The sequence below is a fragment of the Drosophila virilis genome, chromosome 5 (genome assembly GCF_030788295.1).
Source record: "Drosophila virilis strain 15010-1051.87 chromosome 5, Dvir_AGI_RSII-ME, whole genome shotgun sequence".
NCBI classification, from domain to species: domain Eukaryota; kingdom Metazoa; phylum Arthropoda; class Insecta; order Diptera; family Drosophilidae; genus Drosophila; species Drosophila virilis.
The window spans coordinates 15,370,012-15,393,109 of NC_091547.1; the positions used below are offsets into that span (position 1 = coordinate 15,370,012).

General features: G+C 42.5%; 9 protein-coding genes and 2 long non-coding RNA genes across 18 annotated transcripts in view; 5 read left to right on the forward strand and 6 right to left on the reverse strand.

Moving 5' to 3' along the window:
* Nucleotides 1–3,712, reverse strand: LOC116651105 (uncharacterized). 4 transcript variants are annotated; one of them, XR_004304125.2, is made up of 4 exons: nt 3,381–3,712; nt 1,148–3,324; nt 478–898; nt 1–305 (listed from the first exon to the last, which is right to left on the reverse strand). It is a non-coding gene; the product is annotated as an uncharacterized lncRNA (long non-coding RNA). The 4 variants fall into 4 exon arrangements; XR_011416898.1 differs by having other exon boundaries at nt 1–898; nt 3,381–3,547; nt 3,632–3,701; XR_004304126.2 differs by having other exon boundaries at nt 1–898; nt 1,148–3,048; nt 3,112–3,324; nt 3,381–3,480.
* Inos (Inositol-3-phosphate synthase) lies at nt 1,938–6,227 on the forward strand. The gene is made up of 5 exons (XM_002049761.4): nt 1,938–2,072; nt 4,321–5,019; nt 5,081–5,323; nt 5,383–5,850; nt 5,910–6,227. The coding sequence occupies exons 1-5, from the start codon at nt 1,944–1,946 to the stop codon at nt 6,063–6,065; spliced, it is 1,695 nt and encodes a 564-aa protein (XP_002049797.1). The 5' UTR covers nt 1,938–1,943; the 3' UTR covers nt 6,066–6,227.
* LOC138911341 (uncharacterized) overlaps nt 6,227–23,098 on the reverse strand; it is a 23,023-nt gene continuing 6,151 nt past the window's right edge. The window contains exons 3-4 of one of the 2 annotated variants that reach the window (XR_011416900.1): nt 6,676–6,872; nt 6,227–6,613 (exon numbers count right to left, since the gene is read on the reverse strand). This is a non-coding gene — a long non-coding RNA (uncharacterized lncRNA). The remainder of the gene's footprint in view (nt 6,614–6,675; nt 6,873–23,098) is intronic. The other variant, XR_011416899.1, reaches the window with a different exon arrangement.
* On the forward strand, nt 9,065–15,181 carry Fa2h (Fatty acid 2-hydroxylase). 2 transcript variants are annotated; one of them, XM_002049759.4, is made up of 4 exons: nt 9,065–9,286; nt 11,772–12,136; nt 14,187–14,414; nt 14,478–15,181. In XM_002049759.4, the coding sequence occupies exons 2-4, from the start codon at nt 11,792–11,794 to the stop codon at nt 14,973–14,975; spliced, it is 1,071 nt and encodes a 356-aa protein (XP_002049795.1). In that variant the 5' UTR covers nt 9,065–9,286; nt 11,772–11,791; the 3' UTR covers nt 14,976–15,181. The 2 variants fall into 2 exon arrangements, with proteins under 2 accessions (XP_002049795.1, XP_015029363.1); XM_015173877.3 differs by having other exon boundaries at nt 11,769–12,136; nt 14,478–15,180.
* Nucleotides 12,330–14,102, reverse strand: LOC6626220 (uncharacterized). Its single transcript, XM_002049760.4, has 6 exons — nt 14,010–14,102; nt 13,836–13,932; nt 13,297–13,759; nt 12,911–13,221; nt 12,690–12,848; nt 12,330–12,630 (listed from the first exon to the last, which is right to left on the reverse strand). Exons 2-6 carry the CDS (start codon nt 13,891–13,893, stop codon nt 12,458–12,460), a joined length of 1,164 nt encoding a protein of 387 aa, XP_002049796.1. The 5' UTR covers nt 13,894–13,932; nt 14,010–14,102; the 3' UTR covers nt 12,330–12,457.
* Nucleotides 15,387–16,383, forward strand: kappaB-Ras (NFKB inhibitor interacting Ras like 1). The gene is made up of 2 exons (XM_002049758.4): nt 15,387–15,574; nt 15,647–16,383. The coding sequence occupies exons 1-2, from the start codon at nt 15,461–15,463 to the stop codon at nt 16,160–16,162; spliced, it is 630 nt and encodes a 209-aa protein (XP_002049794.1). The 5' UTR covers nt 15,387–15,460; the 3' UTR covers nt 16,163–16,383.
* On the forward strand, nt 16,524–17,786 carry LOC6626207 (phospholipase A2 large subunit). Its single transcript, XM_002049757.4, has 2 exons — nt 16,524–16,796; nt 16,852–17,786. The coding sequence occupies exons 1-2, from the start codon at nt 16,561–16,563 to the stop codon at nt 17,114–17,116; spliced, it is 501 nt and encodes a 166-aa protein (XP_002049793.1). The 5' UTR covers nt 16,524–16,560; the 3' UTR covers nt 17,117–17,786.
* Nucleotides 17,234–17,931, reverse strand: sPLA2 (secretory Phospholipase A2). The gene is made up of 2 exons (XM_002049756.4): nt 17,570–17,931; nt 17,234–17,510 (listed from the first exon to the last, which is right to left on the reverse strand). The coding sequence occupies exons 1-2, from the start codon at nt 17,929–17,931 to the stop codon at nt 17,249–17,251; spliced, it is 624 nt and encodes a 207-aa protein (XP_002049792.2). The 3' UTR covers nt 17,234–17,248.
* Nucleotides 17,976–20,268, reverse strand: LOC6626205 (nucleolar protein 9). 3 transcript variants are annotated; one of them, XM_032436941.2, is made up of 3 exons: nt 19,994–20,268; nt 18,077–19,935; nt 17,976–18,021 (listed from the first exon to the last, which is right to left on the reverse strand). In XM_032436941.2, exons 1-2 carry the CDS (start codon nt 20,181–20,183, stop codon nt 18,119–18,121), a joined length of 2,007 nt encoding a protein of 668 aa, XP_032292832.1. In that variant the 5' UTR covers nt 20,184–20,268; the 3' UTR covers nt 17,976–18,021; nt 18,077–18,118. The 3 variants fall into 3 exon arrangements, with proteins under 3 accessions (XP_032292832.1, XP_070065999.1, XP_002049791.1); XM_070209898.1 differs by having other exon boundaries at nt 18,073–19,935; XM_002049755.4 differs by having other exon boundaries at nt 18,016–19,935.
* On the reverse strand, nt 20,638–22,741 carry LOC138910847 (nucleolar protein 9-like). The gene is made up of 2 exons (XM_070209899.1): nt 22,552–22,741; nt 20,638–22,493 (listed from the first exon to the last, which is right to left on the reverse strand). Exons 1-2 carry the CDS (start codon nt 22,739–22,741, stop codon nt 20,854–20,856), a joined length of 1,830 nt encoding a protein of 609 aa, XP_070066000.1. The 3' UTR covers nt 20,638–20,853.
* Cap-D2 (CAP-D2 condensin subunit) overlaps nt 22,886–23,098 on the forward strand; it is a 4,777-nt gene continuing 4,564 nt past the window's right edge. The window contains exon 1 of the mRNA XM_002049754.4: nt 22,886–23,074. Coding sequence (XP_002049790.1) covers nt 22,948–23,074 — 127 coding nt within the window. The 5' untranslated portion in view covers nt 22,886–22,947. The remainder of the gene's footprint in view (nt 23,075–23,098) is intronic.

Sequence of the window (23,098 nt, forward strand, 5' to 3'; positions counted from 1 at the left end):
CTTCAATTTGTACAATATCAAAGGCTTGCTTTTACTTTGAGATCAGGCATCGCTTCTGACTCTTCATCCGAGTTAGTCTTAGATTCGATAAATATTTGGTTTCAGGCTCTAATGGAAAAGTTTTCATGGAAATTTTACAGAGCTGGAGCTAGCCAATACGCAATTATGCAATTTCCAGAAGAATCCCATGCCTCGCTTCGGAGCCCAACCCGTTTATATTGATAAACAAATTGTAATTTGAGCGCAGCTTGCATTCAATTGACTGCAACAGTGGAAAGTTCCAGTAAGCCACAACAACTGAGCATCTAGAAAATGCTTTGAGCAATATTTTATAATAACAAATTTCTTGTATGTACGCAGTACAATAAGATCTAAAACCTTGAAAGCATCCAAATCATAACAAAAAAATTGGCGTGCAAATTTTCCACAACTTATCATAGACTCTGATTGAAATTGAGATACAAGCTTGATTCTTACCCACAGTGATGGACGGAGAGCTCCGCTCTCGAGGCTGCAGAAGCGTCACGGAAATAAGATAATTAGGTGTTCACTTGTTGTCTGATTTGCTGTTCAGATGCGCAAACACTCCGACCAGCTCTGCCCATTCCGAGCGTTAACAGGTCTATGTCAAATATGATAGATAGTTTTTCCTGCATTCGAAGTCGGGCAATAGGTTTTGTACTATTGTAATACTTTATGTGGATCTTGACTATGAACCGAACCAATTATAAATTAATTAATTATAAATAAAAATAAAATAAAAATAAAATTTTTAAAAATTGTTGAGGTAGACCCGGATCCCAAGTATAATTGGCTTGAGCATCAACCACTTATTTACGTATATTTTGTATGAGAATATGTTCGCTTGCAATAATTTCGTCCAAAAATAGATGAATGCCTGAAATATATCACAAAAATATATAAGAGAAACCAAGGCTTGAACCAAAACCCCAACTAATGGATGTATAATGCGAAATTTGTAAATTTTCTTTGGGTTCGCAGCTAATTGAAAATGGGTACAAATCTTAAATGTGCTTCACATTTTTCAATTTTTCCAACTATTTCCCATTTTTGTTAAGTTCGATTTTTAAAAATTTGGTAATTTAAAAAGATTTAGAATACATGCATATATAGGTTTTTTTGATACCTTTCCTTATAGTCCTAGAAGAGGGCCAGAAGAAAACACCAAAGTTATTGAGGAACGCATTTCCCATACTGCGGGGCCAAGGGATAGGAAAGCGCCGCCACAGCGTAAGCTGGGGGGAAAGCGTCATGAGAGCTTGTGAGCCTGTGTATGTGCGTATTTGTGTACATGTACTTACATATGTATGAATAGGATGTATATGTGTATATGACTACAGCTCTGTCATGGTCAAGGTATCCGCTAGTCGTTGACTCCCGAGTAGAGCATCCATGTATTTTGTAGCATTAATTAGCCATAGTTTTGTACACCCTAATGCGGCGATCTCAAGCCACAACTACTTGCTCGTTTCCACTGAGGCTTACACACACACACACAAAAACATGCGCACACACATGCACAAAGCACACCCACGTAATGTGTGCATACATACACTTGCATGCGCCCTTTGCGTGCTCTCTTTGGCTTGTGGCTCTCTGTGTTGGCGACGAAGCCGGCAAATAGCGGTTCTCTTGTCAGAATTAAGAGTCAATAGAGAAACAAAAAACAAAAAAAAACGCGCCGCTGCGGTAAATAAAAGCGGGCCGCATCTCCCACTTATGCTCATTAAGCAGCGAACTCTTGCTTTGACCAGACCTAAACTCAGACCTTTGACCGAAACGGCAAATAGTGTGCAGCAAATTGCTTGTAACAAAACAAACCACACGCTAAATTATAAACAAAAGTGTGAACGATACACAAGTAACAAGTGCGAAATAAACGAATAAACATTTCTCAAAAAGTACAAGTACGCATATCGAAAATGAAGCCAACCAAAAATTCAACACTGGAAGTCATCTCGCCCAAGGTGCACGTGGACGATAAGTTTATTGAGACGGACTACGAATACCAAACGTCGCATGTGAATCGCACTGCCTCGGGCACACTGCAGGTGAGTCGCCGGCCTGGACAAACCTCCATTCCGCCAAATCAGACCTGTTATTGATTTAAGCCGAAAGCGAACTCTTCCAAAAATGGAATGCAACAGTTGCATAAGAACTGAAAGAGCTTAAGGGAAATGTTGACTAGCTGAGAAGGATGAGGCGGTTCAGGGTCAATTTAAGTAGTTGGAAAAGTCTTGAATGAAACTAAATTTTCAAAAGTAAAGCGTAAAGCAATATACCCTGCCCTGGAGCAAGACGGGCCTGCACGAAATTTTTGGGTGCTATTGAGGTTAGAGGCTCCAAGCTTTCAATACATCATTAAGTATGTGTATATATTCCTGATCAGTATCATCTACGCAGTTGATATAGCCAGGATCTTATGTTAGAGGCAGTTCCCATATCAGATCGGAGTTTTAATATATTATAGCAAAGGTCAGTCGGAAATAAAGTATTTCTCAGCTTTATGGCTAGGGGGCGATGTCAAGCTTCAACATATTGGAGATTTTCGTACATTATATCTGCCAGCGAATATTATTTTAGTAGAGCACACCTTCACACTGAAATTGTGGCAACCAGACGCAGATGTTCTCGAAATTTCTCCGGCTCTGGGATATTTATGGAAACACTTGCATTAATTAAATGGAGCACTTGCTAGCCCGGCGATTGTTCGGAAAACTTTCCATTGATTCAGCAGTCCGAACAGAGTTTTACGCTTATTCATATAATGAACAAATACGGTATTGTTAACGAATGATAATGGGCCAATGTTGACATGGACACAGGCCCACAAATCGTACAGTCAGAAATTCGTGTGGGTGCTGGACTCAATTTATTGATTCTCGCACATTTTCTAAAACAGCTGATAGAGCAAAGTCGAATGTTGATAACTGCCCATTCGCATTCCCATTCCCATTCCCAATCCCATTCCCGACTTTGGTGGCGTGTTTGGCTCCGGCAATGCGCAGGCGCCTAACACACTTGAGTCTTATGTGAAATAAAGTCCAACTATTATCGTGTTTGGATTGTGAACATGATTTGATATGTTACCTTATCGGCTAAGTATATAAATACACAAACCGGGCTCGAAAGAAAACAAAGTGTTGTTTAACTTTGCTCGAACGCCATCTCGGGCCACACGCTGGGTCCAACTGCGACCAGGAACAGACACTTGCCGCACTCTTCTTGCTCAAGGTCAATGTCAATAAGGCAAAGAGCGGTTAATGCTAGAGCGAGAGCTTTGCGCTCTTACAAGTCCAGACGCTAAGAGAAAATCCATTTAGCACATCAAATCAAACTATGAATATTAATTTTTATACCCTTTTCTCATTGAGATATGTAAAATGTCAGAGCTTATTTATGACGCCATATCGATATCGTCTCTAATTTATATCGATAAATGTTGATGTGCCCAATTGATTACGTCGATAAGTATCGAATATTGAAATACAGTTATAGTGCTTTGGCATGTACACCATTAATTAGGCTTGAAAATTTTATAAATATAGGGTTCTTAGCACAGAGTAAAGAGTATCTGCCAGTCGGGCATGCTCGACTAGAGCACTCTTACCTGTTTTTCTCACCATACTGCTACTTTTTCCTTTCTGTGGCTCGAATAAGGCTTCATCATGTTTATCTGTGTCCAGTGTGATGAAATTCTGAAATGTGTCTATTAATAAGCCGGCCGGCAAATGCGCAACAACAAGTGTGTTGTGGCACAACGCGCTTATAAATTATTTATACGACTTATTCGATTATCGTTATACATTATACATACATATTTATAAACACTTGGCTGCTAACGAACACGCGTCGGCAGCACTGCCAAGAATCAGGTGCCAACTGGAGTCAAACATGAAAAACACACCGACGATTCAATACACTTTCCGAGCCGCTGGCGGGTAAAACAAGTCATAGTTCGAAAATTCTTAGTGATATATTACCATAATTCTGTAATATGCACCATTATTTTGTATCTGATACATACAAAGCACATTTTCATACCATATACTATAATTATTTATTTGTTTACAACAAGTTTTCTAATAGGGCATACAGATTGGGTTAGTCATTGAGAGAAGTTAATAAAAATCACGCGTTCGCAAAAGTTGATTAGCAATTTTACGTTTCCCTAATCAAGCCACGTCTGGCTTATTGGCCCGATAGGGTTGCTGGCCAAAACAAGTGCTATTTTGGTTTAGTTCTTGGTATAGGCCAGGAATTAATTACTGATATCATCGTACCACTTGTTACTTGCAGGTGCACCCGAAGACAACGGCGATAAAGATCCGCACAGCTCGTCATGTGCCCAAGCTGGGTGTCATGCTGGTGGGCTGGGGCGGCAACAACGGCTCGACGCTAACGGCCGCCTTGGAGGCGAATCGCCAGCAGATGCAATGGCGCCGCAAGGAGGGCATGCAGCGCGCCAATTGGTATGGTTCCATCACCCAAGCTTCAACGGTCTACATTGGCTCGGACGAGACCGGTAAGGATGTGTTTTTGCCCATGAAAGAGCTGTTGCCAATGGTGGAGCCAGCCGATATTGTTTTGGATGGCTGGGACATCAGTGGCCATCACTTGGGCGATGCGATGCGACGTGCCGAGGTATTGGATGTGGCCCTGCAGGATCAGCTATATGACTATCTTTCGGCAATGAAGCCGCGACCGTCCATCTACGATCCAGATTTTATTGCTGCCAATCAGTTAGATCGTGCTGATAATCTCATCAAGGGCACCAGGCTGGAGCAGTACGAACAGGTGCGTCGAGATATACGGGACTTCAAGAAGCGCAGCGGCGTCGATACTGTCGTTGTCCTCTGGACAGCAAATACAGAACGCTTCAGCATTGTGCAGCCGGGTCTGAATACCACCAGTCAGGAGCTGCAGGCATCTCTTAAGGCCAACAAGTCTGAGATCTCGCCCTCTACCATCTTTGCCATGGCCAGCATAGCCGAAGGCGTAAGTAACTATTATCCCTTTAGTGTTTAGCTTAACTAACTGGAATTCTGATCTTTCGTAGTGCACGTACATTAACGGCTCGCCGCAGAACACATTTGTGCCCGGTCTGCTGGAGCTGGCCGAGGAGAAGCAGGTCTTCATTGCCGGCGATGATTTTAAGTCGGGCCAAACAAAGATTAAATCCGTTTTGGTTGACTTCTTGGTGGGAGCCGGCATTAAGCCAGTCTCCATTGTCAGCTATAACCATCTGGGCAACAACGATGGCAAGAATCTCTCTGCTCCCAAGCAGTTCCGCTCCAAGGAGGTATGTTTGAGCTATACCTGGCAACAGAACGGTTAATTTATTCCTGATGACTTCTATAGATCTCCAAGAGCAATGTGGTTGATGATATGGTCGCCTCGAACAGCGTGCTTTATAAGCCCAACGAACATCCCGATCATGTGGTGGTCATCAAGTATGTACCCTATGTGGGCGACAGCAAGCGGGCCATGGACGAGTACACTTCCGAGATCATGATGGGCGGCCACAACACTTTGGTTATACACAATACTTGCGAAGATTCCCTTCTGGCCACACCACTTATACTGGATTTGGTCATTCTGGCTGAGCTAAGTGCACGCATACAATTACGCAGCGCTGAGAAGGAGAAGGCTCCTTGGGTGCCCTTCAAGCCGGTGCTGTCACTGCTCAGCTATCTCACCAAGGCGCCTTTGGTGCCCAGCGGAGCACAGGTGGTCAACTCGCTCTTCAGCCAGCGTGCTGCCATTGAGAACATCTTGCGCGGTTGCATTGGGCTGCCGCCCATATCGCATCTGTCTTTGGAGCAACGGGTACGAAATATCGTCATGTTAATAGGCTTTGTCGCTAATCTGGGCTTTTTTCATTGCAGTTTGATTTTGCCACCATTACAAATGAGCCACCACTTAAGAAGGCTAAGATTCTAGGACATCCCTGCGGTGTGGAGTCCAATACCAAGCTGCACGCCCATGGACACAGCAACGGCACCAAGCTGGCCGCCAATGGAAACGGTTATGGCGGACTTTAAGCTGCAGGCATCTGTCTGCCGGATGCTGCTAATATAACACATATATATCAGCATATGAATGTATATATTAATATATATACGCGTAAACATGTGTACTTTCTAAATTACAAACTAGTTGTAAGCTATCAGTATCAAATAAACTTCAAAACACCTACAACGCAAGCTTACAGTTTTATTATCGAAACAGCTTGAAAGACATTGGTTATATCGGATATTTTTAAGTACATCAAATGAGCTTTGGATGACATAATCTGACATCCTTTCTGGGTCATAATAACATAGCTTCCTTAGAAAAAACGAGTACAAGGTTTTTCAAATCAAACCAACCATATAGTCAGCTTCCATGATAATGATGATAATGATAATTTATAGAAATTGGCCGCGCATCTGAATAATGCCTTTAAGAGTATTCCATATTTGCCATTTTGGAAGACTACGTATGCTTCCCGCTCCTCGTTTCGACCATATGGTGCTTTTTGTAGAACTAATTTTAGAGCCAAACGGAATTGCACGGGTCGTAATTGACGTAGTCGACGATGACTCGGATGCTGCAGGTTGGAGATTTTCAAATATTATACATTTTTGATAAATAATTAAATACTTTGCTTACATCCTGTAATCATTGAACACGGGTAATACGGGTATATTGGTTTTGTTAACGGACAGAACATCCCAAAAAGCGACATCCTACGATATTTATATTCTCAGCTCGCATTGTCAGAAAAGTCGTTGGAGATTTCAAATTTGATAGGTTGGTTCTTCGATGACTTCAAATTATCGATAGTTTACCACTGCAACGATAACAACCTTCTATTGTTTGAGCATGGATTATAAGAGCTGTAGAAATTGTTACGATATACGAAACGCTCTACGATCTTTAATATCATACCATGATTTGTGCAACCAGCCTAAAAGTGTGCTAAAGGTAGTATGAATATGCGGTTGGTTGTTTTCAAACAATCTACAGGGTATCTTACGGTCGACTCTTATCTAATTGATCTTCAGTTTTGAAATATTTCGCGCTCATTTGGCAAAACAAATGCATGTTATTTTTAAATACCGAACAATGAATAACCTAATAGTTATTTTAATTCAATTTCTTGATAGACAGATGTATGCATAAATAATCCGATTTTGTTTACAATTTCCCGGCTAAAAAAGTGTAGCGTGTTTTTTTGGGTGCCAGGCCGGGCTATTTTTCAAGTGCATGCTAATGTTCGTTGCGGACCGGGCCAAGCTTCCGTTAGGACAAACTCTTATACTAAATACGTATACTCTTATACAAATGCACACACAATTAACAGCTGACCGATACCTCATGTTTAATTTTTTTTCTATTCCCGACCTACAATTGTCGCTTATCAGTTTAAGAAATGGTTGGGGGGGGGGGGGGGGCAAGCTTTCAATTGATTTTCAAATTTCAGTCTATTTTCGTAAGTGTGGCATTCCAATTGCATTATCATAGTGCAAACAAAATGAATTAGCTCGTGCTCTTTGTGTAAGTCTAATGCTGGCCAAAGGTATATATCTCTTATCTCTAATATATCTCTTATATGTGTCTCATAAGCTAGCCAGAAGTGCAGCAATTGACGAAAAAAAAAGAGAAAGTAAGTATATGTTGGGCACGCCGCTGATTTAGACACTTTCCCTTTTCAGATATGTGAGAACATTGAAGCCGAGTCTGATGAACATATCCTGGAATACAGAATATATACTGCCATATAAGATGCTACGAATGATCTTTCCCATAGTAGCTATATGACATAGTGATCCGATCTGATCGATTCCAACATATATACTGACTGCAAGAGAAAGACAAATATCAACTCGGATGCTGATGCTGATCTAGAATATATACCTAACTCCGCTTATACGATTTTGATATGTATATAATATGTTCATACCACAAATTTAGGGGAATTCCCTGTTTGTGCATACAAAAAATTGTCATACATTTAATTAACATTTTTAAGCTTAGAGTACACTCAGTATACTAAATTAAGGATGTATATAGAGCAGAGCAGAAATTACCCGGCGCCGCGCGGATCAAATAAAATTTTTAAAATAAATCGTAAGAAAATGTGAAATTAAAAGCAGTTTAGCTGCTAAAAAGTAGAAGACAAAAATAAAATATTTACTCCCAAGCAAAGAACTCTCTGTATAGATATGTAATAAGAAAGAGTATTTGCCTTCGTGCTCCCGGGTGTGGGCTGGTTGGATGTGCGTTGTTATCAGGTTCTTTCGATAATCTGGTTGCGAAGTCTAATCAGAGATTCGAAATAGCTAATTAAGTGTGTACCAATGCAAATGAATTTGAAAAACGCATAAAGCATTTAACAAGTTTTCCAGCAGAAGATAATTGGATTTTTGAAAATATTTCCTTTCATTTTTGTTTTTCCTATTTTTTAGAACTGTGCGAAAATAAAAAATTATATCTCAAGAAAACTGAAAATGATTAAAAATAATATCAAAGACTTGCAATAGATCCTGCTTTGGCACGTGACAATCTACCTGTGAGTCATTCTATATAATCAAAGCGACACAAGAATCTACATGTCACTAATCAGTAATTTAACGATTTAATAGAGCACCGTCATTCTTATCAGACAAGGAATCTTGATAATTGTGACTCAACTCAACCGAAGAATCTCTAGGAGCCTTAGTTTCTGTGTAACCCGCATTCCCTGGTTAACCCTGGTTAACACTTTCCCTAAGGGGCTTATTATTGAATTTATGTCGTTAAGTAATAATAGAGTATAGCCATATCGGGCACCTGAGCAAGATTGTACAGCTGATAAGACTCGGTACAATAGTTGGACGCATGTGAAAGCGTGTTAATCTTATTTTCGGCGCGTTTATCTGGTGGTAAAGCTTCTTCTTTACTCAGCGCTGTTGTGGCAGCGCCGTCGGCGTCAGCGTCGCAGTTGCCGTCGACGTCGCCGTCGCAGTCGACGCTGTTCCTTCCAACCGTTAGGCGCTCTGTTTCGATTTCAGTTGCGAGTTGCTTTGCGTTGCGTGCGGTCGGCTTTGTTGTTCGTTCGTGTTCGTTTCGTGAAAAAAATTACGTATACGACGCGGCTGCAATTCGAAGAGCCGAAGAGACGCGCTTGATTCGCTGGAAATCGCGCCTCCTTGCGGCCTTCGCCAAATAATTAACTGTAATCGTCTTGATCCCGTATTCACTTTGATTTTCTCTTCGATAAGTCAACGGTGTAAGAAAGGTTTGTCCATTCGTGTTTACCTGCAATATTCTCTATAATTTACCTGGTGTGAGCGGTTTTTTTTTTAAACTATTTTCTATCCTAAACTAGTATGATTCTAGTGCTGTACCTTAAATATTATTAACTAGTAGATGTTAATAATATAATATCTAACCTTGTCATAAATGTAGAAATTTATTTTAACACTTAAGCGATACAAAAAAAAAACCGCTCTATATCGCAGATAAACAAATTGTTACAACTAACTCGAAGAGATAACGTTCATCGATAAGAGTAAGCATGTAAAACATTGCGATCGCATGAATTTGGGACAAACACGTCACAAAGTAGCAGCATGTCAAGTGGGACGGGTTGACGAGTCTGAAATGCTTCAGCTGGTAGAAGCCGTCAAATAGACCTGAAGCAGATATGACAAAAAAAAAACCAAAACCAAAACCAAATAAAGCCATAAATACTGAAGATAAGCATTCATATTAGGTATATAAATGCAAGTAAATAGATAGTTCCTGGTTGCCAAACGTTCAATATTACGGAAAAGAATACAATCGCGTGAGTCAGAGTACGGCTATATCGGGTACCATCCCAACTGAGCGGTACACCTTGCCCATGTTTAGTATGGGGCTTATCACGGACTTTGACAAACGACCGACAGAGGCCTCTGCCCGGGACGCGGCATTAACATGCCACTATCAGCGATATAGCGATAACTGATAAGTTGCAAGTCTCTTTACTTAACACAAATACCAACTACTATATGTATATAGACGTTATTATTATTTTTTTATAGTTTTTTTTTGTCTTTTATGAAAGAGGTAACTTGTTTGGCGTTACGTTCCAATTGTCGCGTACGCATAGCCCAAACGAATGAATGGAAATGCATTTGAATGCATTCGTATATTCATATTGATGTTGAGGTCAATATCAGGCACTCTTGGGCGTATTTGGCAATGGCCTGGTGCAATCAGTCGTCTGAAAAGAACATCTGTTATAGATATATGTATATTTCGAGGAATGCGATATGCATATGAGGCATACGTGGACTGACCTGGCACTGCCTTTCGCATATTCCGTACACTCTGTGCGAGCGAGTACATTGAAATTAGCAGCAGCTTGCAAATTTTCTCATGCTCCATTAACAGTAATTACTTATCAAATAGAACCTATAATTACTTGGTGCAATTACGTACATTGCAGGGATTTGATACTTGCGAATGCCAGGACTATCCGGCATATACACACAAAGTACGCAAATGCATACAGTATATGTAGAAGACCTGTATATATATGATATATATATAAGAATGATTTAGTTTTTAATGAATGTGCGATTCAATCAAGGGTTGAACTGTCTAGAGCTCGTTCTTGCCCTGGACATGTTCTTTTTCCTTACATGTAGAAATTACTTTGAATCTTTCACAAAATAAATGAGAATAAGAAATTCGATCGAACCGATTATTCGTATTCTCTCTAAATGATAGCGTGGTACAATCAAGAAAGCTTTGAAGCTGAGAGACGGACAAGGCTGTATCAACTCCGCAGTTGTTACTGATCAAAAATATTTATACTTGTTTCAGAAAAATATATAAAATCTCTCTGACCTCAGATTGCAGAAGAGACTGCAATCGTTGCCCCCCCGCTCCCTTCAAAGCTTTCCATCATCCATGCAAGCCTTTTGCTGACTCGGACGAAATTCGAGTTCTGCCTGATTGTAGATTCCTCTCATTTGGATTTGGTATGTGGTACATTTGCCAGACTCTTCGTGTGTGGGCTCATAATATCTGCATAAAGCAACAAGAACAACGAAAATTTTACGAGCGATTCTTCCTATATAGCTATATGATATGGTGGTAAGCTTCACAATATATGTGAATTATTTCTAACACATTTTATTTAAAACTTTTCGATTAAGTCAAGTTATAGAGATTATATCAAGCATATGAAAGAATATCGCGAAAAGTTGTATTCACTTTAAATATCGTAGATCCTCACGGGCATTGCCTAATATTGTCCGAAAGGGAATCATGTACAAAAGCATTTTATGTACCAAAGTTCATCATTGGCAAAAGTTGACTAAAATCATGGCACAATAAAATAATCATGCGATTTAAGGTGACCCATTATGTTTTGTTTTATCTTATCTTTAAGTTACGCTTTGATCGACTTTTTATGCTTGCCTCACATTTACAATCTAACTATTATTGTCGGCAGTTAAAATTGTTTAAAACTGCAGTTTTGTTCGAGCAGAAAACCAAAAGAGCTCATTTATACAATAGCTGTTCCAAAGTCAATAAAAATAATGCATTTTGGGGTAGCACTACATAATTTAGCTATCGACTGCAGTTGACAATTACAGATGATCAGGGAATAAATTACAAGTGGTGTGCATTAGTTACAAGTATTCAATTAAAAAGTTAAGAATCTACTACAATATATGGCTATGTACAAATACTAATAATTGTTTTATGAACTATTTGCGTTACAGTAGAGAATTGGAAGCCGATCAAAATGGATGCCCTCAGCCAGACGGAGCACAATAATAAGTTCATAGTGAAATATCGTCAGCAGTATTATGATCTGTCCGACTTTATGCACAAACATCCGGGCGGAATAAACAGCCTAAAGGGACTCAGCCAGACAGACATGACATCTCGTTTTATGAAGGCACCGCCGCATTCCGATGCAGCCATGTACTTGATGCGAGAGTATAAGGTAAGCGCACACGATCACGGAAGTGATAAAAGGACAAATGAGAGGCGTACGGATAAGTCGGCAGAGAATGGAGTTGAACTGCTGGAACAACAACAAAAATCGGAGGACAGCAACAACAATCAATTGGATGAAAGCATGGAGGTGAGTCTGCGAAAGATAGTTAAGCATTTTCACATTTCTCCTTCACTCTTTTTTTTTTATATTTTTTAGTTTAGTGTCTGGGGTTTTGACATTCTAGTTATTTCATTTTTTTCATATTTTTTTTTGATGCTCACTTAAAAAATATAAATACTTTGAACGAACACATAAAAGATTAGGTTTGGTCCAAGTGCTCCAATAGTCATATAGTTGGGAATATTGTTCCAGGCGATATTTCCTGTTGGTTGAAAGCGTTCGATTTTCTATTTTTACGAGTGGGAGATTCTTTTTGTTTCATTTAACATTAACGAAATTTTGTGTGCATTAGAGATTTCGCGATTTGGCTGCTCTCACATACACCTTAGGCTTGGAGTAAATGCGTATTTCGTCCTCGACAACGGTCAGCTCCTTATCAATCTCAGCCTTGCGAGAACGCACGCGTAGTGTCTGGGCGGTCATGGGCATGTGGTTAAGCTCATTAATGAGCATGTCAAAGCCTACAAAATGAACATGAAAATGTGTAGTAAATCCAGGTGTAATATTGACTGCAACTTACGCTGCTTGGCAGTAGCTAGCGCAGCCAGGCGATCCGGTTCACTCATCAATACATGACCGCGTGGGCAGTCCGGATCGCGTGAGTCTAAAATTTCTTTAGCCTCGGCTTTTTCGCGCTTCTCCTTTTCCAAATAGCGCGGTAGGCGTAGATCATCGCGTGCTATGAAAGCATCACGGCAGTTAGCTAACTAGATGCACAGATTATTCACGTGTTATACTCACAGCCCAGCTTGTATTCGCGACGCTTTGATTTGGTCGTAGCATTTGAAGCGACCGTAGCAATTGTTTCGCGACTGCGTGCACTCAGTGGTGCTTCTTCATCAGTATTATCGGGACCTACATTGTCCATCTCTGGCATGGGCATTGTTTCGTTGTCATCTATATCAAGAAGGCTGTGTTTGGAGCGTGCCGACAGCGGCTGCTCATCATCATGGTATTGACTGTAGCTTCCGTAGTTGTTATCGTAGTCGAGGTCGGGATCAATGCATAAATTGCGTTCCTCGCCTAAAACCGTCTTGGCATCAATGTTGCACCTGCGCACATAGATGTGTTCGGAAAGTTAGTTTAGTGCGATTGCTTGATGCTGGTTTAAATGAGCTGGTACTAACTTTTTAAGTGCATTGGTAAGGTAAAGCTCATCCTTTATGTCCTCTGTCTGTATGCCAATGCTTGTGGAGCTGCGTTCGGCATTACATGACTGACAGCGGTTCGATGATGTCTGAACTGGCTGCGCTTTTGGGCGAACCTTCTTCTCCTTTTGAATTTCACGTTTTTCGGGGGGTGCGCAAGACTCTTGTTCGTCCGGTTGTGGCTTGTCCAGGCACTGCTGCGAAAGGGAGTTGCTGTGGCTGCGCAATAAACACACCTCTTCGTCAACATTCCTTGAAGACAATCTTTCGGTTTCGCACTTCTTCGACTCACGTTCGCGTGCCTCGGACGGAGTGCGCAGTAGGGGCGGCATCCATTTGGGACGCACTGGTTCCTTAGCAGCAAGCTTCTCTGTAGTTGCCTTTTCTAGGGAACGTAGGCTCTTTTTGTTTTCCTTTAGAAAATTACGTCCCGGTGTGACGCCTACAAGAAAACGAACGCCAATCGTGTAAACATTTCCTTTTGGTTGCCATGGCTGTTTGAAAAAAATTATACTTACGCGGCACCGAAAACATGCCCTTTAATGTGGGTATTGGGCGTATTGTGGTGTTCGACATGTTTTTTGCTGAATGTGGCCTAACCACAATGCGTCTAATCTGTGTTGAAGAATTTATAAGAAATTTAAATATTGCCGTGTTCTGCAGCTTACAGAAACGGAATGAATTCAGCCAACCTGTTCAAATGTCAGCTTTGAAGTAAAACCAACCAGCTGCTCGAGACCCCAACGTTTGATGGTTTTGAATTTATCGATAGGTCGATGATAGAGTCGAAATTAGCGCTGCCACTGTTCAAAAGTATCGACAAATTGATGATATCGTAAAAACGGTTTTTTGTTTTTTTAAATTTTCAGCACCTCGTGGACTGGTCGAAAGCTATGCTGCCCCAAATTTCAAAAATAACAAAATATTACGACGAATGGGTACATAAGCCAGTAGACAGACCCCTGCGCTTGTTCGGCCCTTGGTATTTGGAAATGTGCACGAAGACCCCATGGTGGGTTGTCCCAATGTTCTGGATCCCAACGATTATTGCTTGCGGCTGGCCAGAGTTCCAAGCGAACTCGCACAATATGAAGGAGGTAAGTTTAAACAACGCATTATGACTATAACAGACATTTACTTAACGGTATCCTTACAATTAGATTACCACCCTCTTCGGCCATCTGCTCTTTGGTGTGATATTTTGGACGCTGCTGGAGTACACATTGCACCGATGGGTCTTTCATGTAAAGTTGACTAGCAGCAGTGGTCCTTGGCTTTGCACCCTGCACTTTATGATACACGGACTGCATCACAAGGTCCCATTTGATCCGATGCGGCTTGTTTTTCCTCCATTGCCTGGAGTTGTGCTGGCTACTATTATTTATACACCACTGAGTTTTCTACTACAAAATCACCATCCGCGTCTGGTACTAACGGGTGCTTTAATAGGTTATTTATGCTATGACATGATACATTATTATTTGCATTATGGTAATCCATCGGCGGGTCATCATTTGTATCATATGAAGAGGTATCATTATCAACATCACTTTGCTCATCAAGATCTCGGATATGGTATTAGCAGTCCCATTTGGGATATTGTTTTTAAGACACGTATAAATTTACGAAAATTAAGATACCAATTACGATGGTCGTAGTAACCAAGTCACATTTTGCTACGTAAATAAGAACAAATTTGTAATGTAGGTTAAGACAAAGTAAGATGACAATTTTGTAAAACTTTAAGAAAAAATATATATTTAAATGAAACCATTATATTGTGTATAATAAAAAATTCACTCTGAGTACAATAGATGATGTTAAATACACACATTTATTTGCCGTTGCGCAACCAAAATATATTGGTGAAACACACATTGAAAAATTGTTTTTCTTTTTGTATAAGAAGCTTGGGCTTGCTAAAAAATATTTTTTGTTTGAAATAATAATAAAATAAATAAAATGGTAAAATCAATAACATTTGAGTTGAATTTATATGGCGCCTCGATGAGCACAGGGATTTGGATAATTTTGATATCGATACGTGGGCTATCGATATTGAGAATGGTGGCAACGCTAATCGCAGATTGAGAAAGTGTAGTCAACACCTATTTATTTACGTTATTGTTTTATTTAATAAAAAATGCTTAATGCAAAAATTGGCAAGGTTGGCAAAGTGTTGGTGTGTGGCATGAAAAATGTGGGAAAAACAGCACTCATCGAGCAGTTGGTGTATGGAAATATCAACGCCGATACTGTAAGTTGGCCACAACAATTCCGTATTTGTTCCTAGCTACCAATACAAAGAAAAAAATTTAATTACTCTTAGGAACTGCATCCAACAATTGAGGATATATATGTAGCAAGCGTGGACACAGGACGTGGTGGCGCACGGGAAACATTGCGCATCTACGATACGGCTGGCCTGCAAGGTGAACAAGCGGCACAGCTGCCGCGTCATTATCTTCAATTTCCAGACGCCTTTGTGCTAGTCTATGATCCCACTGATCCGCGCAGCTTGGATATGTTGGCAGACATCAAGACAGATATAGACAAGCATAAGGAGAAGAAAGAAGTGCCTGTAATTGTATTAGCCAATGTTCGAGCGCGCAGCAAAAAGGACACGCCGCCCGCCACGCCAAATCCTGTGGAATCGATAATGGATCGGGCCAATAATTGGTGTCAACGAGAACGCATTAAGCATTACACAGTCAATGTTATGGAACGCCCCTCGCTGTACGAGCCCTTCACAATGCTGTGTGCCCGTCTTCATCCGCCACAGACGAAGAGCACCTTCCCACAGCTGCGCCAGGTGATGCAGAATCGACAGAAAAGCGAGGTTTAGCAAGTGCAATCTACTTTGTTCCATATGTGTATTTAGAGAGTATATACACATATGGAACGAAATATTAATTTAGTAATGATTTGACGAAGGAAATGACTAATGTGGAAGTCTGCTAGCATTACCCGCCCCATTGAGTCCATTACTCTTATTAATAGGCTAAGCAATGCCGTTGCTCATGCAAATGTATAAAGTGTACTAAGTATAGATTACTGTGAACTATCTATAGAATTCATCACATTTAGCAATTAAGCCTAATCAGCATTCAAGCTACGTCAGAGACAACCCATTTGAACTTTAAAGCAACACCGACTGGCATATTTCAATTAAAATTCGGAGAACTGCGTCGGCTGACAGAATTCCCCCCTTAGATCAGTATAATTTTGACCCTCGAATAGAAGATGCGCGCCAAGTATTTCGTTGTTGCCTTGGCGGCGATGCTAGCCAGCGTTCATGGTCTGAGCATAACAGTGCCCGGTACCAAATGGTGCGGCCCCGGAAATATAGCTGACAACTATAACGATCTGGGCAGTGAAATAGAGCTGGACAAGTGCTGTCGGCAACATGACCACTGCGAGGAGAAGATTTCGCCCGACACCCAAAAATACGGTCTGACCAATGACGGTTTCTTTCCCATGTGAGTGCATAGAGATGAAAAGCGCTCATCGATGCTAACTGATAGCTACCCACAGCTTCTCCTGTGACTGTGAATTAGCTTTTCGCCTGTGCCTCAATGCGCTGCACAACATGGAGTCCGCCGCTTTAGGTCGTATATATTTCAGCACAACAAATGTGTGCTTCGCTTATGGGCCGCCCATCGTTTCCTGTCAGGAGCAGCAGTGGGACCACTTCATGAAGCGTTGCCTGACTTACAGCGAGGATGTGTCTCAGCCAGCTCGCTGGCAGTTTTATGACCTGCCATTCTATACGCACCCCAGAGAGGAGGAGGAGAAGTAGCAGCTCGATTGTATCAAGGCGTAATTGCGCGATAAGCTTATATATTTACGTATGGCAGACAGACATACGAGCAGAATCACATTTATACGCTAATATAAAATAAAATATTATTAATGATTAAAGCTCTCAGGGTCAAGATTTATTTGTTGCCGCAATCGAATAGAATGGCATGTCGTAGAATTGCCACAGCTTGGCCGCTCTCTTGTTCACAGTATACCGAATGCATCGCCTGCGTATTGTGCCCAGCTGGTACTCCTTGCATCCGGTGGTGGGGTAGCCTTGGGCGAAACACCTGCTCCGCGTAGTATAGTAGATGCGACCCAAGGTGTTCGATGTCATGCTGTTTACGGCCTGCAGGCAGTTAATGAACTGCTGTTCACAGCTGCACTTTAGTCTGGGTAAATCCAAATTTGTTACAGACGGGCGGGATATTGATTTTTCCGCGGCACTTACATGGGAAACCAATCGGTGTTGTTGGGTAGGCCATGAAGCGAGCTGTGCGATTCGATAATCTCCTCGCAGTGATCATGAGCCCGACAACATTTATCCGTTTCACGCTCCCGGCCCAGATCATCGTAGTTGGCCGCCGTATTACCCGGTCCACACCACTTGGTGCCGGGCGCTGTAATGCCTGTGTGCGCGACCGGAGGCAGCGCCTGATTGTAAATGTCTTCATCCTCAAAAATGGCTTCGTCTCCAAACGCAAATGCGGCTCCAATTAAGGAGAAGAACAGCAGCAAATGCACTGCTCGCATGATGACACGTTCGTTGCCTTTGAATTCAAAAGTGAAACTGAGCACCAGCTGCTTTGGCATTGACTCGGCCAGCCGCTCAGCTGATTAAGAGTCGCTGATAACAATTCTTTTACAATAAGCTTTCATTAATAATTCATGAAGTCCTTATGCCTGGAACATGTATTATAGTTTATAGTGAATTAAAATGGATTTATTACGTACATACTAAGTAGTATATATATAGTTGTTTTGTTGTAGATCTGACACGTTAGCTAAGTATATCCTTAAACAACTCGTTAGCTGTCTTTGCAGGGCGTTTTTTGGTCTGCACTGGCTTCTGCTGGTCCTGCTGCTGACCCAGACTGGCCAGCCACTGACTGGGCGACAGTTTGTAGGTCTCCAAACGATATTTTGAGTGGATAAGACTGCCATATGGAGAACCTTTTAACATGTTGGTCTTAGAGCTCAATTCCTTAGCCATGCGCAGCTTTTGCGCTTCTTGTGCAGCCTTGAAACATTGCTCCATGACGCGTGAGCCGTGCCGGGTGATAGCCAGGTCCACATAGAAGCCATCTAGCTGGCGGATAAGACGCTCTCGTGACTTCTCTCCAATGTATTTGCTCTGCAAGAAGGCATCGACAATGTGCGAGCCATTGGGCGTGTTAAAGATTTGCGCCAGCTGCACAGCAGGCAGCTCCAGAATGCAGTTGACTAGGAAGATGGGCTTATTAAACTGAAGCACATGTTGCACTATAAGTGATCCATGTAGATGCACGAAGGCGGACTGATCGTCGGCGATAAGCTCATGGGGCTTCAGTTTAACAAGACAATTAAAGAACATCTTGGATTTCTCCTTGTCGCCAGACACATGTAAGGCGGCCTGAAGTGCTCCTATCATCTGAGCCTGCTTGGCGCCCAAGCGCAGGCAGGCAGCGCTTAGGGCAGACACCACGCCCGTTAGACCCGTTTTCAGCAGCTGCTCAATCTGCGGCTGTAACTCATCGAAGACCGACTCAAAGTCGGGCACCTCTTTCAAGTGCTGTAGCAGACGCTGCACGGAAAAGTTGGTTTGTTGCCCTAGGGCCAGGTGAGCTACGCGACCGCTAAAAAGCATGGCATAAAGTTGAGTCAGCAATTTTCCACCTGCCACAGTCAAAAGAGTCTCAAGCAGTATAACAGCGCACTGGTAATGGAAGACTTTGGGCAGCACCACAGTAGGTTTAGCATTGTCGTCTTCGGTTGCTGGTGCCAACGCCTTTTCATTAGTGGCGGAATCGTCAGCCTCGTCATCTATTTCAATTTTAATCTCCTTTGGCTTGTCTTCATCGTCAGCATTATTCGCATCGTCCGGTTTCAGCAAGCTTTCCATTAAAATTTTTTTGCCAAAATGCTTTAACATGTTCTTATCGACCACACTAAGCGATAAGCATATAACACCCAGTAGAGCAGATGAGTGTTCCTGGTAGGGAAAGTCCACAAACTGAGGCCACATTTCCAGGCGCTGCGGATACTCCTTCATGACCTCAGACCATTCTTCGGGCACCTTGTAAAGTTTGCGATGCTTGGTCAGCTCGGCGCCGCCCTTTACGAAAGCAATTTTAGGCACATGGATGCCAACAAGGCAGAGTATAGCTGTTCGCATGATGTGCGTGGCGCATGCATCCCAAACAAAATCCTCCAGATTGTTAAGCATGAATTTTGATATGCGTAGAACGAATTGGCGGCACTGCTCGCGATGCTCCTCGCTAAATTCGGTCTCCAAATTGTACTGCTCTTCGATCTGCGCGACATCGGGCTTGGCTTTCTTGGGTGGGTCAGAAACATCGTCTTCTGGCGGTTCCCGGGCTGCTGTCTGTCCCAATCCTCGAAGGAATGCAATTTCCACCATTTTTTGCAGCACATGCGATGCAAAAGGGTCGGAACACATGGGACGCAGGCTGTCGCCGAATTTGGTAAAAAACCGTTCAAGCTGTGGAGCTTCCACAAATCCAATTAGAGACTCAAGAGCCTTGGAGACAACTTGATTGGAGGCCAAGTCGATTTCGTGGTCCTTTGTCTGCTCGAACACGTTATTGGCCATATTGACTATAGGAACAACAAAACTACTCTAGATTTTCACAGCATTAAGGCAATCGCCACTCACCTCGCTCTTCCACATCTTCGAGACCTGCTTTCATGGCATCCAAAATGTTTATAAAGTAGCTGAACTGATCACCATCAATATGAGAGCCGCGTCCAAAAATACCCTGTTTGGCAAAGCCTTTTGCATTGCGCATAAATTTCTTTCCCTTCTTCTTGGGCCTTTTACGTTTGCCACTTTTTTCAGCTGGCATGATCGTCTATTATGCTGCTATTTAGTACAAACCAAAACTCAATCACAACGTGCGCCGTACAACACGCGTTCCGATAGGACAACTGGATGTGCTGCCGATTGTTATCGTTCGGCGGCGTTGCCAGACTGTAATCTTTTATTTTTAGCAGGCGCCCATCGCTAATAACTACAACAACAAGCGTCGCTTTTTAAGCAAACGGTTTTAAAATGGAAGAGACGCACGATTTTCAGTTTATTTTACCAATAAAAAACAATGATTTACTTAATTCACGCGGCGATCAGTACTACGTACAACAGATATACACGCCCAGCGAAATACCAGAGCAATTACTTGGTAAGCGGACTGTTACTTATTGTATGCGCAGCAGCGCGCCTGTAATTCAAACAATCACGTACAGTAAAACAAACGCTAACTGCAATCCGTTTATTCGCAGCATGTAAAAATAAAGTGCATCAGCGGGATCCATTCTATATATTTGAGCACTTTGATACATACTACTCGATAATCGAAAACACGGCTAGCGATGCCGCCGCCATACGCAATCTTATGCGTGCCTTCGACTTATTGTACCTTACTGTGGACAGATTGGGCGGGCAGCTAATGCCGCTGCTAACGAGCAGCGAGCCGCCGTCATCACAGGATCGTGTGCGCTATCTGAATCTCACGAATCTCACATGTTGGTCTTAGAGCTCAATTCCTTAGCCATGCGCAGCTTTTGCGCTTCTTGTGCAGCCTTGAAACATTGCTCCATGACGCGTGAGCCGTGCCGGGTGATAGCCAGGTCCACATAGAAGCCATCTAGCTGGCGGATAAGACGCTCTCGTGACTTCTCTCCAATGTATTTGCTCTGCAAGAAGGCATCGACAATGTGCGAGCCATTGGGCGTGTTAAAGATTTGCGCCAGCTGCACAGCAGGCAGCTCCAGAATGCAGTTGACTAGGAAGATGGGCTTATTAAACTGAAGCACATGTTGCACTATAAGTGATCCATGTAGATGCACGAAGGCGGACTGATCGTCGGCGATAAGCTCATGGGGCTTCAGTTTAACAAGACAATTAAAGAACATCTTGGATTTCTCCTTGTCGCCAGACACATGTAAGGCGGCCTGAAGTGCTCCTATCATCTGAGCCTGCTTGGCGCCCAAGCGCAGGCAGGCAGCGCTTAGGGCAGACACCACGCCCGTTAGACCCGTTTTCAGCAGCTGCTCAATCTGCGGCTGTAACTCATCGAAGACCGACTCAAAGTCGGGCACCTCTTTCAAGTGCTGTAGCAGACGCTGCACGGAAAAGTTGGTTTGTTGCCCTAGGGCCAGGTGAGCTACGCGACCGCTAAAAAGCATGGCATAAAGTTGAGTCAGCAATTTTCCACCTGCCACAGTCAAAAGAGTCTCAAGCAGTATAACAGCGCACTGGTAATGGAAGACTTTGGGCAGCACCACAGTAGGTTTAGCATTGTCGTCTTCGGTTGCTGGTGCCAACGCCTTTTCATTAGTGGCGGAATCGTCAGCCTCGTCATCTATTTCAATTTTAATCTCCTTTGGCTTGTCTTCATCGTCAGCATTATTCGCATCGTCCGGTTTCAGCAAGCTTTCCATTAAAATTTTTTTGCCAAAATGCTTTAACATGTTCTTATCGACCACACTAAGCGATAAGCATATAACACCCAGTAGAGCAGATGAGTGTTCCTGGTAGGGAAAGTCCACAAACTGAGGCCACATTTCCAGGCGCTGCGGATACTCCTTCATGACCTCAGACCATTCTTCGGGCACCTTGTAAAGTTTGCGATGCTTGGTCAGCTCGGCGCCGCCCTTTACGAAAGCAATTTTAGGCACATGGATGCCAACAAGGCAGAGTATAGCTGTTCGCATGATGTGCGTGGCGCATGCATCCCAAACAAAATCCTCCAGATTGTTAAGCATGAATTTTGATATGCGTAGAACGAATTGGCGGCACTGCTCGCGATGCTCCTCGCTAAATTCGGTCTCCAAATTGTACTGCTCTTCGATCTGCGCGACATCGGGCTTGGCTTTCTTGGGTGGGTCAGAAACATCGTCTTCTGGCGGTTCCCGGGCTGCTGTCTGTCCCAATCCTCGAAGGAATGCAATTTCCACCATTTTTTGCAGCACATGCGATGCAAAAGGGTCGGAACACATGGGACGCAGGCTGTCGCCGAATTTGGTAAAAAACCGTTCAAGCTGTGGAGCTTCCACAAATCCAATTAGAGACTCAAGAGCCTTGGAGACAACTTGATTGGAGGCCAAGTCGATTTCGTGGTCCTTTGTCTGCTCGAACACGTTATTGGCCATATTGACTATAGGAACAACAAAACTACTCTAGATTTTCACAGCATTAAGGCAATCGCCACTCACCTCGCTCTTCCACATCTTCGAGACCTGCTTTCATGGCATCCAAAATGTTTATAAAGTAGCTGAACTGATCACCATCAATATGAGAGCCGCGTCCAAAAATACCCTGTTTGGCAAAGCCTTTTGCATTGCGCATAAATTTCTTTCCCTTCTTCTTGGGCCTTTTACGTTTGCCACTTTTTTCAGCTGGCATGATCGTCTATTATGCTGCTATTTAGTACAAACCAAAACTCAATCACAACGTGCGCCGTACAACACGCGTTCCGATAGGACAACTGGATGTGCTGCCGATTGTTATCGTTCGGCGGCGTTGCCAGACTGTAATCTTTTATTTTTAGCAGGCGCCCATCGCTAATAACTACAACAACAAGCGTCGCTTTTTAAGCAAACGGTTTTAAAATGGAAGAGACGCACGATTTTCAGTTTATTTTACCAATAAAAAACAATGATTTACTTAATTCACGCGGCGATCAGTACTACGTACAACAGATATACACGCCCAGCGAAATACCAGAGCAATTACTTGGTAAGCGGACTGTTACTTATTGTA

Excerpts from the sequence above, each read along its gene's own strand:
- Inos (XM_002049761.4), top strand. The coding sequence starts at position 1,944 with ATGAAGCCAACCAAAAATTCAACACTGGAAGTCATCTCGCCCAAGGTG. Across the intron at positions 2,073-4,320 it reads CTGCCTCGGGCACACTGCAG|GTGCACCCGAAGACAACGGC; the intron begins GTGAGTCGCCGG and ends TGTTACTTGCAG. Across the intron at positions 5,851-5,909 it reads ATCTGTCTTTGGAGCAACGG|TTTGATTTTGCCACCATTAC; the intron begins GTACGAAATATC and ends TTTTCATTGCAG.
- Fa2h (XM_002049759.4), top strand. The coding sequence starts at position 11,792 with ATGGATGCCCTCAGCCAGACGGAGCACAATAATAAGTTCATAGTGAAA. Across the intron at positions 12,137-14,186 it reads AATTGGATGAAAGCATGGAG|CACCTCGTGGACTGGTCGAA; the intron begins GTGAGTCTGCGA and ends TTAAATTTTCAG. Across the intron at positions 14,415-14,477 it reads ACTCGCACAATATGAAGGAG|ATTACCACCCTCTTCGGCCA; the intron begins GTAAGTTTAAAC and ends CCTTACAATTAG.
- LOC6626220 (XM_002049760.4), bottom strand. The coding sequence starts at position 13,893 with ATGTCGAACACCACAATACGCCCAATACCCACATTAAAGGGCATGTTT. Across the intron at positions 13,222-13,296 it reads CTTACCAATGCACTTAAAAA|GTGCAACATTGATGCCAAGA; the intron begins GTTAGTACCAGC and ends CTATGTGCGCAG. Across the intron at positions 12,631-12,689 it reads GCTAGCTACTGCCAAGCAGC|GCTTTGACATGCTCATTAAT; the intron begins GTAAGTTGCAGT and ends TTCATTTTGTAG.
- kappaB-Ras (XM_002049758.4), top strand. The coding sequence starts at position 15,461 with ATGCTTAATGCAAAAATTGGCAAGGTTGGCAAAGTGTTGGTGTGTGGC. Across the intron at positions 15,575-15,646 it reads GAAATATCAACGCCGATACT|GAACTGCATCCAACAATTGA; the intron begins GTAAGTTGGCCA and ends AATTACTCTTAG.
- LOC6626207 (XM_002049757.4), top strand. The coding sequence starts at position 16,561 with ATGCGCGCCAAGTATTTCGTTGTTGCCTTGGCGGCGATGCTAGCCAGC. Across the intron at positions 16,797-16,851 it reads AATGACGGTTTCTTTCCCAT|CTTCTCCTGTGACTGTGAAT; the intron begins GTGAGTGCATAG and ends AGCTACCCACAG.
- sPLA2 (XM_002049756.4), bottom strand. The coding sequence starts at position 17,931 with ATGCCAAAGCAGCTGGTGCTCAGTTTCACTTTTGAATTCAAAGGCAAC. Across the intron at positions 17,511-17,569 it reads AACACCGATTGGTTTCCCAT|ACTAAAGTGCAGCTGTGAAC; the intron begins GTAAGTGCCGCG and ends GGATTTACCCAG.
- LOC6626205 (XM_032436941.2), bottom strand. The coding sequence starts at position 20,183 with ATGCCAGCTGAAAAAAGTGGCAAACGTAAAAGGCCCAAGAAGAAGGGA. Across the intron at positions 19,936-19,993 it reads CGAAGATGTGGAAGAGCGAG|TCAATATGGCCAATAACGTG; the intron begins GTGAGTGGCGAT and ends TTGTTCCTATAG.
- LOC138910847 (XM_070209899.1), bottom strand. The coding sequence starts at position 22,741 with ATGCCAGCTGAAAAAAGTGGCAAACGTAAAAGGCCCAAGAAGAAGGGA. Across the intron at positions 22,494-22,551 it reads CGAAGATGTGGAAGAGCGAG|TCAATATGGCCAATAACGTG; the intron begins GTGAGTGGCGAT and ends TTGTTCCTATAG.